Here is a 14,570-nt window from a genome sequence, read left to right as displayed (position 1 = left end):
AGATGGTCAGAATATGCTGACTTCTACTGTAGTTTTTCCAGCAGTGTGTGTTGTACCATGGAAGAAGCTAAGAGCTTCCTTCCCCTGTTAACTTATGTTTGTTTGTATAACACATTTTAATAAAGTGATTATTAGGAGTTTCACCTCTTCTGGAAAGAATGGTCAACTGGGAAGTTATGTATGGGAAATACAGGATACCTCATTTGCTGACTCCTGGTTTTTTCCAGACACTTTGACACATGTGTATTGACTCCCTTAATTTTCTGTTTTTGCCTGAAACCCCAAGGAGGAGATGGAAATGTCATTGAGTATTAATCTTCAGTTTACAGCCTGGAATTTTTTCTCTGTATTCAGTTCAGTGCAGTGGAAGGGTGTGTACAGTAGCAGCGCTGCTGCCATTTGCACGGTGCAGTTACACTGCACTGAAATCCTTATCTCCTAATGGGCTTTGCTGTTAGAGTAAAACAGCAGCTGTGCCAATGAGCAAATGTCATTACTAACCATTGGAGAATATTACTTATCTAGTAATATTTTAATTACTGCTGAAAGCCCTCTTGTCACTTCTGTGGTGGTATGTCCAGCAGCACTCCACCCCAGCCCTTTCCAGACTGATGGGCTCTTCCATGACACTCACTACCTTGAGATGGCCTGGTCCATTTTTCTCTTCCATTTTACTTTGCCTGCTGAGTAAATTGTTACTGGACCAATGCCTGGACCAAAGTCTAGACTTCAGCTTCATTAGTACACAGTTAATAACACTTTCCACCATGGCTTTCCTCAGAGGATAATCATATCTCTCCTAAAGGGCAGTTTCTTTGTTCTTGTTGCTTTATCTGATATTGTTAAGCTTAGGTTTCCCAGAACATTAATATGTTTACACTTTTTTTGTTGTACTATGCCAGGTCAAGTGCTTTTCCCAATTATCCCATTGTAATTGGGGTGCCCAAGGTTTTTGATACTCTGCTAGCTGCAAAGTCTTTTTAGCAAAGTTTTGAAAATGTTGGTGTGAGCAGTCATGAAAACTCTGAGCTGGCAGAGGTTAAGGTGCTTTATCTCTGGGTAGCTGATTATAATCCTAATAGAGAAGTAAGGGCTGAAAATCACAAGTAGTTTTGGACAAGCTAGTGGTCTAAATTCACTTTGTAGTTTCTTCCCATTGCAATGTATCAACATGTGTTATTCTAAAGACTTCCCTAGTACAAGGTCTGCGCACTGATGATGCTTTAATCTTACTATGGTAGTGTGCTTTACCTCTTCCAAAAGAGAGAAGTTGTTCTGTCGTGTTCAAATATTTTCTTATTTCCTTCTCACAACACAAAAAGAATAATGCTTCAGCAAAATCTATGTAGAAGGTTTTATCATGCTTGGTTTTCTGCATCTTTGCCTGGCTTTCTGTGGGAAACATTTGAACAATGGTTTCAATGTTTCTGTGAACAATGGTAAGGCATTAGGTCTGCTACCTCAGTTTTGGGTTTTAGTCCAGGTTTGTAGGAGGAGAGAAGCTAAACCAACACAATTGTCAGTTGATGTAAGTTCTCACTGTGTGTGTTTGGATGTTTAGGGAGCTCTGGGTGACCGAGGGCCTCCAGGGCCACAAGGCCCCAAAGGAGTTGAGGTAAGATGAAAAAATTATCCAATTAAGAGATTATGTTTCAAAGTTGTGAGGGGTTAAGAGGGTTAAACAACAATGGTTAGATGTGCATGGTGTTGTCAAGCAAAATTTGAAGTTTCCTTTTGCATTTTGGCGAGTGTTCTAAAAATTTTTTAGCAGCCTTATGGGGATGTGCATCCATTATGTGGTTTATTTTAATTTCAGTGGAATCTCATATAATATATGTCCAGAGCTGTATGTGGTTATTTTAGTTAAACTGGGGAGATGGGAGGGAGGGGAATGGGAGCTGTATGGAAATAGAAAGCATATACCAATTTAATTACAGTGTCCTAGGTAGCCTTAAGTAAACACTTAGACCCCTATTAACTGAAAGGGGAGAAAGGCAGCTCCTCATCTTATAGATTCATCAAGTATTCTTAATTCATCATCATAAAAATAAAAGCTTGTATCTTGTATGCTAAAAATAATTAACATTAAAAATAATTTAGTTGGTGATTCTGAAGATAGATCTCTAGACTTCTAAGCAGTTAAATGATGGGCTTCTGTGCCAGATACTGAGTGAGTGAAAGCTAACAGTGGCACAATGATCTGTTTCCAGGTGTTTCTGTCAGACTTGGACTCAGACAAACGCACATGAAGCTTAGGATGATATAATAAATACAAACAGTTATCTGCAGACTTTCTTTTTTAAAACTGGACTTGTCATCAAGATCATTGACAGCCTGATTTCTTTTAGGGAGAAGTGGGACCAGCTGGACCTATTGGAGGAGTTGGCCCAAGGGTAAGTATGTGGAATTTTGGTAGGGCAGGCTGTTTTTCAGTAGGAGTACTGCTTTGAAATGTAAGTTTTCTGTGAGAAGTGATAAAATGGCATCTCCTGATGGAATGTGTGTTTTTCCTCAAAACATGCTCAAAGCAGAGCTGGTAGGGGAAATTATTTTCCATACAAAGGGTTTGAAAGGAAATCACCGCTACAGCGCACAAAATATAGTGCTCCTCTGAGACAGATGGAACTGCCATGCACCTCCTAGGGACTGAACCAGCTGATATATCAAAATATTTCAACTGGGGAAGAACCTGCTGAGCTCACAGGGAGAAATATAAAGGATGTATGCTTTAAGAAATCTACCAGAAACCTGGCAGATAGTGACTGAAAACAATAAAGCTGGAAGGTCACAATAAACATGCTGTTTATGCTGACATGTTTTAAAAGATAGAAGTTTAAAACTGACATCCAATTTTTTTGTTAGTTATAAAAATATACTGTCGTCTAAGAGTATTTCAGTGAACTTGAAGCTTATTTTTAGAAAATTTCTAGGCTAAAATGGATACTAACCTGCTCTAGGGATTACAGGAGTGTCTCTAAGTTCATTGAGTGCAATTTGATCTTCTGCCTTTTCGTGATTTGATTATGTGTGGTAATCACTGACTTGGCTTTCATTCTGGATGACTTCCCATTTCTTGCATGAGTTTGAGAGTCTTTTCCACTGTTTTCTGCTTTTGGGGTGGATATATGCCTATGTAATTTTTCCTGTTCAGTAGCTAGTCAAAGCTGGGAATTTGCTTTCTGTTAAAAATTATATTGAAATATTTATTTGCCACATAGATTAGGTGTTAAGACAAACAAACTTATACCAAAACAAAAAAAGGCAAAAGACCAAACACAAAACCTTCCCACAAAAGTCTCTCTGTTTTTCAGCTGAGGAAAACACGCAAAAAATCAAACAGAATTTCAAAACATTCTGTAACTTAGTTCAATATTGAGTTTAATCTGTCTGAGCTTCATGGAAATTTTTATTTTGGCTGCATGATCCTTTGAGTCTCCTCCTTGGGCAGGGCTTCATGGCTGGACAGCAGCTCCCATGTTGTGCTGTGGCAATTGGAAAGGAAGATGCTGCAGTGGGTGACTCACGGGCAGTGAGGCACCACCTTCCATCCCCCACGGCACCGGGCACGCACAGGCCACCATCAGCTGCTGTCAGAGTGACCCAGGAGCAAACATTTCTGTGTAACCTAGCAAACTGAAATATTTTTTATCTATTTTGGGTCAATTTGACCTAAATTATTTAGATTTTTATTTCTCTCAGTGGGAAATGTGCACACCATTGGCATGTTTTACGGCTCTCTGGTTCCTCTCTCACAGCAAGCAGCTGAGAGCAGAGTATGTGCATCTGAAGGCAGCCCTGGGGTTGCTGGCTCTAGACATTTTTTAGTAGCTTGCTGGCTAACATACCTACTGAAATGAGAGATAGGGGAAAAGGGAATTTTGCTTGATGGGCAGCTCTGCCTGTTTTTCCTCCTTGTCCAGGGGCCCAGAGGCTCTTGCCTGGATTCTCTGGCTTCTCTTGACTCCAGCTGTTTCACAGCTCCAGGCCAGCTTGTTTGTGCTGCTGCTCTGCACTCTGCTCCCACCTCTGCTTGTCCTTGGTGCTGCCCTCCCACGTGTGACACACACAGCGTGTGTGGGTGAGAGTCACAACCAGGGCTGAGATCTCACACAGTGTAGCAGGACTGAGTTAATAAGCTGCTGAACACATCTGTCTTTTTAAATTATGCTTCCTTGACTGCAGTTTGATGTTCATTTGATTTACATAGCTTTTGCTTCCATCTTCCATGAAAGTATTTTTTAAAAGTGGATGTTACACCTGAAAGTAAACACAGTCCCTACTGTGTTGTCACTGCACTAATTAAATAGCCATGGGGGCAGAGGAGGGACCTGAAGAAGGGGTCTGGCCATGCATGGCCCCAGGGCACCATCAGCTGTCAGCTCTGTCTTTAGCTGACAGATGTATTTAACTTGTGTTTTGCAGCCTCCAGGAGTGGGAATTCTTCATTTTCCTCATCAGTCTGCTTCAGTTGTTTGCCTGGTTTAAGTCCTTTTTTCTAATGTCTGGCTGTTCTATCTGAAAGCCTTGCCTATGTTTTTCTCACTACAGCCTTGCTTCCTGCCCCACAGCCTTTATTTGTGGGCATGGTTAAATAGGTTAGTTCTCTTTTTAGCCACTGTTACCTTGGTTTGCTGGGGCTTGTCTGAGGTAGGTAAAGTACCCTTGTAGGTGATGTACTGTAAAGCTTTCATTATTATGAAAAAATAACAGAGCAGGTTTCTAGTGCTTCTGACATCCTCGTCTCTTTTACAATTTCAGGTCAAAATATCCAATCCCTAGTTCAGGTTTAGGCTTCTGGCAAGCTGGCAACCATAAACTGTCACCTCATTTTTCTCCCTCCTCCCTCCCCTGCCCTTGTTTCTATCATTTGCTTTTTAAAAACATGAAAGGGACCAAAGACCCCTGGGACTCACCTAAGCGGTGCTGCCATCAAAACAGATCATCTTCTGCTGGAGCAGAAGTGAATTTGAACCTGCACAGGGGCTCTCAGTCCCCACTCAAAAAATAATTTCCAGGTGTCTAAAGCAACTAGAGACAAAACTGAGGATGTTCCCCTGCTTACTCAGGATGTATCTCAGTTCCAAAGACCTCAGTCTGTCTCAGCTTTGGAAGAGGTGTTTGAACTGAATCTGATCACATCATTTGATATTTCATTAATTCCTTTCCAAACCTTCCTAGCCGTTCTATTCCAAAGTTGAATACTTACATTCTCTTAAATTAATCCTTCTGCATTTAAAAAAATGATTTTTTTGGTGTTTGCTTATTTGTCCCCTAAAACTACAGGAGTTGCCATACTAAAGATGTGTTTATTCAGTGTCCACCCACTTAACCCTCTCTCTCAAAGGCTATCCAGATATTAACACTGTAACTGTCAGTGTAGCTCAGCTCACTCAATGCAAGCATTGGTGCTTATTTTTATTTATTTTTTTTTAGTATGCTCATTGCTGGAGAAGAAAATGCCTTTAAAAGAGTGGAGATTGTTTTAAACCAGAAAATAAAAAGGAACTGTTGCAAGCTGATTCCTTTCTGAGCTGTATGTGTTAAACAGAAGCTGGAATTTATGTAGTCACAAGATGAGCAGTTTCTCCTGATGATAGTAGAAAATGTTCTCAAATCTGCCCCACACCCCCAGTGCAGTATTTTTTGGAAGTGCCTTCCTGTGGGCTGAAGGCATGTGGGAAGCCTATGGAGGGACTGAAATAGAGTGATAGTGAGAGATATTTATATCCACACCTGTAAGTACCAGTTGTGAGGTGAAAGGAAGCACACTTGCTTGTTGTTTCCTGAGAAAGAAGGGTAGAACTTGCAGTTCATATTTTAGGAAACAGACATTTCCTTTGGGATTGCCCTGCCCTGGAAGAATAATTTTCTCAGGGGTTTGCAATTAGAAAAGCAGCCATCCCTACTTTAACCTTCTGTCAGTGGCTTTTCCTCCATGTGTAAGTGTATTGTATTTCTGTTTAAAGCCAAATCCATGTGTTTCAGATTGCTTTACCAGTTAAATCCACTTGTTCCATTTTCTGATCAACTTCCATCTGTTCTATGTCCTTTGCAGCTAGTATATAGCTGAGGAGTGACAGCCAAGAAACCTTTACAAGCTGTAACTCCAGTTCAGCTCTCATAAGGCTTAAAATTATCAAGGCAGTTTACAGGGGCCACTACTTTTCTTTTGATGAATTTCACTTAAAGCATTTTTATGTTGCAGTCTTGCTGTATAGAAAGACCTTAAGTTTTTTTACAACAAAGCAGTCCAACAGTATGTAGTGACCTGCAGAAGCCCATCCCTTGCTCTTTGTTAAGCCTTGTGGAAGGACATGGCTTGCTTTATCTGGTTCTCTCAGAACTTCTCTTCATGGTCATTTCTCCCTGCATTCTTGGCTTTTCCATATATTAGTCCATTGGCAAAAACAAAAATATGTTCCTAAAGTGATTTTATTTTTTGGAGCTTGTTGGGCAGAGTAAAGTCACTCAGGTGGGCAAAGAGAATGAAAGTTATAGAAAGAGATTAATATGAGAAGTCATGGAACCTGCTGAGACAATTTAATACAATTTTAAGCCATATAGAGAATTTCTCAGATGCTCAGAAATTAACACACACATACTCTGAAAGACAAGAACAGAGCAGCTGAAGCAAAGGAGCCAAATGATAAAATGCCATCTCTTTTTAAGAAAAGCTTTATTATCTGTTGCTTTACTTGCTCTTTTCTCAGCTTATGTGGAATGGAAAACTCTTATTACAGACTCTGGTGATTCCAATTATTCAGTTTGCTGGAACAGCCACTGGTCATCTCTTTTTAGGACCCATCTGCATGGTTTTGATACTGAATCATTAAAATATTGAATTAATTTTCTTTCTCCAGTTGTCAGCCTCCAGCAATCTCATCAGCAACTTGCTCAAGAGCCAGGTCCAGTCCCCTGGACCTCTGTTTGCTGGACCAGGGCCTTTTCCTCAGAGCAGATGGGGAAAGTTTGTCTAGGCAGGGCTGTGCTCTGCAGATAGACAAATGGTTAGGCCATGTTTTATGTGGTAGAGGAAGTAAAGTGTACTGGGAGGGAAAACAATTTCTTAAAAGGGAGACATAATTACATTATAAACATCTAATTGAAAATTAAGGGGGAAAGCTTTCTGTTTGTGTGCCTTTGTGAGTCTGTGTGAATGATGACAGAGGGAGGGATGCTTGTTGTAAAGTGCTTCAAAGATCCTGTCCCTTTGTGGCCTCCTGCTCTGATTGATGTTGCTTCATTTCTTCTGCTAGCAGTGTTACTACCACAGTATCATGGCAACCAGATCTGGCAGCAGCAAAATGCTCGTGGAGAGAAATGAGGCTAAAAATCATCAATTTGCTGAATAAGGAGGAGAGGGTGTTTGAGCTGATTTTGTCTGGTTCAGGAAGGACAGTTATGACAGCTGTCCCTCAAGTCTAAGCATCAGATTTTATTAGTGTTGAGTCCCTATTCTACTGGAATTAACCAGGAGAGAATATTACTTTGCCTTTTTTTTGTCTCCCTAATATGTTTTTTTCAATGTGAAATTGAAATGTGTTTCAGTCTTGGATTGTGATAGTTTTTCCTCAGTGTTAGCTGCTGTAAGACTTAATGCAAATTTTGCTTACTGCTCTAGTATTTGATGAAATATTCAACGGTGTATTTTCAGATACAGATTTCTAAATACACTTGCTTAAAATTTTTATATTAATTATTACTAAACTGTACATTTTTAGTGCATGTATTTTGATAAATGGATAAACTGGGATGAAATTATCTTCTTGAAATAAAATATTTACAATATTTTATTCTAATCCTTACTTTAGGGAAAACCAGGACAGAACGGTTATGTGGGTGATTCTGGACCAGAAGGTTTGAAGGTAAGTGATGGTTTTATTATGAAATAAATCGAATGTATTGGGAATAGAGTTATATAGCTATTTACAGTGACATACCAGTGAAAGCACACATGCTTCCAAATATCAATGTATGTCATACCAATGATTCCTGCAAGATCTCATTTTGAAAAAGGAGAAAACTGTGCAGGAGACAGGGTTTCTAGGAGACAGGGGTGTGTGCGCAAAGACTGCACCTGCTAAAATGAAATTGAACGGCCTGGGAATGTGAGGGTGCCTGGACCAGGGCAGTTCCTACGCTGGCAGGATTTTGGAAGTGTGAATGGGGATGAGATGAAGTGCTGCAGCTCAAAAGAGGAGCTCCTGGCAGCAGAATTTCCCAGTGCTGATCTACAGTCTGTGTAAACAGTGTGCAAATAACTGTTCATCAGTTATTAGATAACTGAGATTATAGTCCCAGCCAGATAATCAATAGTGCTTATACACCCAGTTTCCACCCGTGAAACACACAGCAGCATGTTCCAGTTATGTAACAGTGTTATTTTGGAGAACAGAATTAATTTATACTTAATGACAGTTTCAAAATTTTGGGGGAAGGGAGAGAAGTTTGTTAAAATGTCATTCAAATGTCAATTTTCCTAATATTTCATAACAAAATTACAGTGATCAATAAAGTGCACAGGCAATATCTACCTTTAAAGCAGTAGTGAAATAGTGAAAGTAATTTGCTGAAAGATTTAAATAAAAATAGAATAATTAATTTAAAGTGTTTGCTGACCTAATGTGTTTTGGGAGCACTTAATTGATAGTTTTTATTTGTGCAGGCAAATCCTGAATACATTAGGACATCATTTTACCAGATCAAAATTAGCCACTGACAAAATTGGTTTTGGTTACTTAATTTTAGCTTTTAAAGTTTTAATTGGCAGATGTAATTTAGAAAATAAAGAGGCTCCTAAGAAAACAGAGGACTTTAATATACACATATGAAAGAAATTACTTTTCTAGTGAACTCAATAATCTGTTTTCTACATTTAATAGGGAGAAAAAGGAGACCAAGGAAACCTTGGAAAAACTGGTGAAGCAGTAAGCTTGAATTCTCTTTCTGGTTTATTTTTTAATTCTGTTTTATTTGCAAGCGAATGAATAATTGGTTGCAGACACTGTCTGATGAAATTTGCCTGTATTCGAAGCTGTAGTATGTCAGTTATACCTTTGTAATCTTTAAGATTCATACTCTTTAAAGAAATTTCCCATTTTAAGCATTTTCCAAAATTAATTCTGCTTTTCTCCCAGCATATTGTGTGAATATTGCAGGTGGTTGTAGGGATTTTCCAAGGCACATTCATGTAAGTGGGCAAGTGATCCTTTGAGAGGCTGCATTTAGTCTGAGATGTACTCTGCAGGCTTGTTCTGTCTCTGCTCCATAAAATCACAGAGCTCAAGGTGACTTTGGGGTGACACGTATCCGTCCTCTTCTGCCTAGGCAGGACCTGTTACCTTTGCATAATTTCTGACAAATATTTGTCTAACCAGTTATTAAAAAGTTCCAAGACCGGGGCTTCTCTATTTTTTAAAAAGTTCTTTCTTGTGTAACCTGATTCCTTTCTGCTGGAAACAGCATTTTACATATGGTGGTTGTTATTCTGTGCCTCTTTCATTCTTTCTTTTCAGGCTTAACAGTCCAAATTCAATTAGCCTGTTATGTTTTTGAGATAATTTAAGTCACATTCTAACTCCCCTGTAGCCTGTTTCCAATTCATCCAAACATCTATGACTCCAGCTTGCTGCCCAAGCTGCTAAGAATGCTGAGAAAGGAAACATTGCTTCTTTCAAGCCTATTTCTTGCATAGATGTGCTCCCTTTTACAGTAGTCTGTTGTTATTCAGTTTGAGATCCAGCCTCCTATCCTGCTTTTTTTAAAGGCCTGATCTCTCTCAGTTCTTCCACTGCAGGTGCTTTTCAAGTTAATAGTTGTCACTGAAACATACCACTTTGGAATTCTCTCTACTTAACTTCATCCTCTGCCCTTCTGTATTTTTAACTTTTGTCTGGGATTTATGAGCAGATGTGAGCTTCTTGGCCCATGTTTGAGTTACCCAAATATTGTGTAGAACACGATTAAGTTGATTTTATTTCTGGAATTAACCTATGCTGAGGAGAGATACCACACTTTGGTTTGGGTTAGTGCTGTACTACTCACACAAACTCTGTTCAGCTTAGTGGGCAGGCAGAGTTAGCTCCCCATTGTCTGCAGAACACTGAGCAGATGTACCTGAGGCACCTCATCTAGTGGCTGGTGACTGCAGGAATGGTACAAACTGCTGGTTGGTCAGGTCAGCTCCACTGGGCACTCTGGAGGTTGTGCTCTGGGGAAGGGGACTGAGAAGCTGGAATCTCACTCTGTTAAAAGTATCTGCTGACAGAGGAAGCAGCAGTGCCATGACATGCCACAACGTCCCCTTGAAAGTGATCCAGCAGATCTCTAAGGGTGGCTTTTATTACATGTGAATTCTGTTTTTCAGCCTGTGACGTGTTAGGGAAAACTGATAGTATTTACTATGTTGTACAGTGCCACATGCACCTAAACCCCCAACAAAAGACAAAGCTGGGCTCAATCTTGAATCATTGCATCAATATTAGTACATGAAACAGTCACAGAAGCTAGTTACTTAACTTTCTGGATTTGACATAGAATATTTTTTTTTGCTTCACAGTGAGCTTGAATTCAGTGGACATACGGACAAATTTTCTGTAACTCAGATATTTTGTTATGGGCATAATGTCTTTTACCACTAAAAGAGCTCCATTCTATGTAGTAATTACTAGCTCAAACACATAATCAATGATGATACATTGCAGTGATGTTAAATAAAATCATCATACCAGCTACCAAACTGTAGTCAAGGTCAAGCTGCAAGAATTAAATCATATTTTCTATGCCAAACAAGCCCTGTTCCGGTCTTGTAAAGAAAGATAATTATGGCCAATCATTAATTGCCATTTCCCACATGTGTTATTTGAAGAACTTACATGTGATACAGGATGGCACACAATGCCTGAAAACCGAAATAGTTTCTAAGTTATTGATAAATAGTTCTTATTTTTACCTGTGGATTTTGAAATATCTTCTGATTTATGTACATATATCTAATCAAATGAGCTTCATAGGCCCTTGATCTGCTGTTACCTTTGCATTATCTGGCAGCAGAGGACCTCTGCCCACTACGTGATCTTTAGGGGGATAATATATATTTTGTTGTCATTGAGGCCAGTGGTGAAACACCAAAAGGAGACACAAGCACACTCAACTCTTAGACCTTTCAAAACCCTTTCCTTCAGCTTATTCACCGCTGCAATCTGTAACAGTTAAGCTTTTCCAAAAATAATTGAAAAGTACTAACAGGAAGAAGGTGGTTTTTCTCATATGCATAAAATGCTTTTCCAGACATGAGTCCTGATGCAAAATGTTCACTTCTGTATGCTTTGGACGCAGACTTTGCTTCCAGCTTCTCAACAGCTTCTGTTTGTAACAAGTAATTTCTCTTTCCCTTGGTGTGCACATGGAGTATGGACTTCTTAATTCACAGATAAATTCACTCCCTGCTATTCAGTATAGGCTCTGGTGGCATGAGGACATCTCTGGAATCAAACATGCCACACACAAAACAAACAAACAAAAAATTTGAAAAACAAAGTGCAAGAGCAAAGTACAAGTGCTACCAACCACTGGGACAGATTTTGAGATGGAGTCAAAGGTATGGAGGGGCATATCTGTCCTTACTGATGCCTTGTGCAATTTGTGTGCTATCTGGTGCTTGGTGACACTAAATACAGAAAGGAACTGTACAAATAGCAGTAAAAAATGTGCAACTACTGTCAAGTTCATTTAATATTAAAGGCAAAGGGAAAAAGAAATTGCTAAAATGTTCATAATGAGCCCAGTGTCTAAAGAAATCTGTGTGTTTGGTTTCTCTCTTCTGCACCACGACCTCACCAGCTTTCCTTTTTGGCTTGTCTATGGTTTTCTGTTTATTCATTACATCTATGGACAGACTTCTTCAAATTACAGGATATACACACATATTTTCAAGTCCATGGTTAAAATATATTATACTGGTTCTTAGCAATGGGGAATCCATCACAGCATTCCAGTTTTCCAAATGACAACTACTGCATTTCCTGAGTAAGCTGTCCAAAGAAGCAATTTTGCAATCATAAATCCTGTAAATGCTGAATTCATTGAAAATTATGCCATGACCACATGTGCCTGCCTGCTGTTGATACCAAAGGGTTGTACCAATATTTTTCTTCTGTTTCTTTCAATTTGCTTACTTCCTGTGGTATCATCCATCTCCTGTCATTGATTAAAATGTCTGCAACTGCTGTTTGAGGTGCCAAAATAGTTATTTCTTTTCTGTAGCAGCTTTCCCAGGTCCTGCTTAGTAGCTGCTTTGAAGAGCACAGATGGCAACTCTGCACAGGCAGGGAAACTTCAACAGGAGTATAACACTTGGCTTTTCAGCCTAGTAAGGTGGAATATGTGCTGAAATTCAGCTCTGTCAATAGGATAGAAGCCACAATATCCAGCGTTTCTTAGGTCACATGAAGCTGCTGATTCTTCAGAGCACATTTCTGCCAAAATATTTCTGGATGCGTGTCCACTGTGGAAACAGAGTAGACTAAATTTATAAAATGTTCACTGTGCTCGTAAGCGTAAATGACACACATTTAAGAGTAGACCAGGAATGTGCTTCAAGTCAGACTTCAGACACTATTCCTTAACCAAGTCCTACAACAAAAACTGTTTTTCTGGCTACAGCATATGTTGTGTTTGTTTAAAGGGGAAGGGAGGCAGATTGAGGTGGGGCTGCTTGGTTCAGCAGAGCCCTGAGCTGAGGTAGAATCCAGCAGCTGTTCCTTGCTGCAGGATGTTTGGTTAACTGCAGGACCAATAGGTCCAATTGAAAGGGATTGGTTAAGATAGTGAGAAGCAAGGGAACGGCAGACAGAACAAATGTACAATGCTGATGAGACAAAATCTTTTGGAAGCCATGCCAAAAGAAACAACCCCTTCAGCTATTGAGAAAATTCCCCTTATATTTTGGGGGAGGAAAATTTTTTCTTTGCTGACATGTGCAACTGGATTTTTTTATGCTTAGATAAATACTGTTCAGTGATACAGAGCAAATATTTGAAACTAACTTTAAGCATCTCATATTGTTAAAATTTGTTAAAGAAATTCAGCCTGTATACTTCTGAATTAGAAATCCTTGATGTTTATACACACATTGAGACAGAGTAGAAGGGTAGAACTGTCAGCTGTAGTATGTGCAACTGGTGTCAAAAGGCAGAGTTCATGAACACAAATCCTGGAAAAATAATCTTCAGAAATTACATGTCAGCAAATTTTCCTGGTTGCACATTGGTTTTGAAACAACAGAAGGAAACCAAGCTGAAATAAAAAGTGCTTTGCCATGAAAAAACCCTTACAATGCAGCAAAGGAAAAGCAATGATGTTCAGGTTGTTGATGGCAGCTTTCAGAGCAGGCTGCAAATGGTCTGTGAAAGGCAATAAAATACTGCAGTCAGGCCATGTGCCTTGTAGGTGAGCTGCTTTTGGGAAGAATTGCCATAAAGCGATTACCACATCTTTCAGAGGGGTAAAAATTAGCTGGATTAGGCACCAGGGATGCATAATTCTGGGAGAATGGAAACTGCAATTCCTTTTGCTTGAAGAAAAGATTAAGTGAACTTTAACTGATGTGTTCAGGATGCTCAACAGAAGGAGTTGTTTGAATTGTCCTGAAAAGTCTGGGCTTTAGGGATATACAAAAGAGAATTTTAAACCATAGGCTAAAAGATAAGTCAATTGAGGAAAGCCTTCTTTTTTCAAAGTCTGCTGAATGCATGGGACATTGCCAAGGGCTTCCAAAGAAGGAACTGCTTCAGCTGCTTTCAGAAAGCAGTTGGATAGAGATTATTGTGGGTTTTATGAAGGACTTAACAGTGAATGGCAATAGAGGTACTTCTGTGTCTTACCTTGTGCTTCTTGTTTCTACCCTAGGTGCCCTGATATGCTATAGCTCCTGCTGAGAGGAGTGCAGAAAGTTACAGTATCTAGAAGTTAGATTTATCAAGCTGTTGCTCATTTTTCTTGAAGGAATTTTTGCTAGTGGTTCTCTTTATTATTTGGTTTCAGCTGTTTCTCAGGGTTCATAATAGTACCTGCACATGATATCTGCAGTTCAGCTTCCAAGGTTTTGTCAGTGAGCACATCCTACCCCCAGCTGGTCAGGCAGCTTCCCTTAAATGCAAGCATTCCCCTACAAGTGCTATCAAACAGAATTACCCTGCTTTACACTGCAAAATTTAATCCATTTATTTATTTCTTAAAACTGCTGTTGAGTAGGTGATTGGTGCCAGTACATTTTGCCTTTCAAATATTCAAGTAGTTGAATTTTGGAGTCCTTTAAGGAATGGAGTGAAAAATCAGCTGCAAGGTACAAATATGGTGCATCTCTGCTCTTATTCACTTCCTCCATTGGCCATAGCAGATCACAGATTTCCACTCAGATTATCACCTCTGGTTGATTACAAACCAACTTTCTCTACAGACAGAAAATCAAAGAAAAATGTAATTGTGACAAGATAGAATTTTAAATGTATTATGTCATCTTATTAAATGAATGTTGAATAAAAACATTTGAGAATGCTGAACAGTAAACG

The 14,570-nt window shown here is 39.3% G+C and overlaps 1 protein-coding gene across 3 annotated transcripts in view; it reads left to right on the top strand.

Annotated features, from left to right (window-relative positions):
- Positions 1 to 14,570, top strand: part of COL24A1 (collagen type XXIV alpha 1 chain) — a 119,533-nt gene that overhangs the window by 57,229 nt on the left and 47,734 nt on the right. For all 3 annotated transcript variants that reach the window (XM_030953109.1, XM_030953108.1, XM_030953107.1), the window contains 4 exons: positions 1,562 to 1,615; positions 2,349 to 2,393; positions 7,812 to 7,865; positions 8,883 to 8,927. In XM_030953109.1, the coding sequence (XP_030808969.1) occupies positions 1,562 to 1,615; positions 2,349 to 2,393; positions 7,812 to 7,865; positions 8,883 to 8,927 (198 nt within the window). The remainder of the gene's footprint in view (positions 1 to 1,561; positions 1,616 to 2,348; positions 2,394 to 7,811; positions 7,866 to 8,882; positions 8,928 to 14,570) is intronic.

This window comes from Camarhynchus parvulus, chromosome 8 (genome assembly GCF_901933205.1).
Source record: "Camarhynchus parvulus chromosome 8, STF_HiC, whole genome shotgun sequence".
Classification (NCBI taxonomy): Eukaryota; Metazoa; Chordata; class Aves; order Passeriformes; family Thraupidae; genus Camarhynchus; species Camarhynchus parvulus.
This window is presented reverse-complemented; position numbering and strand designations above follow the sequence as displayed.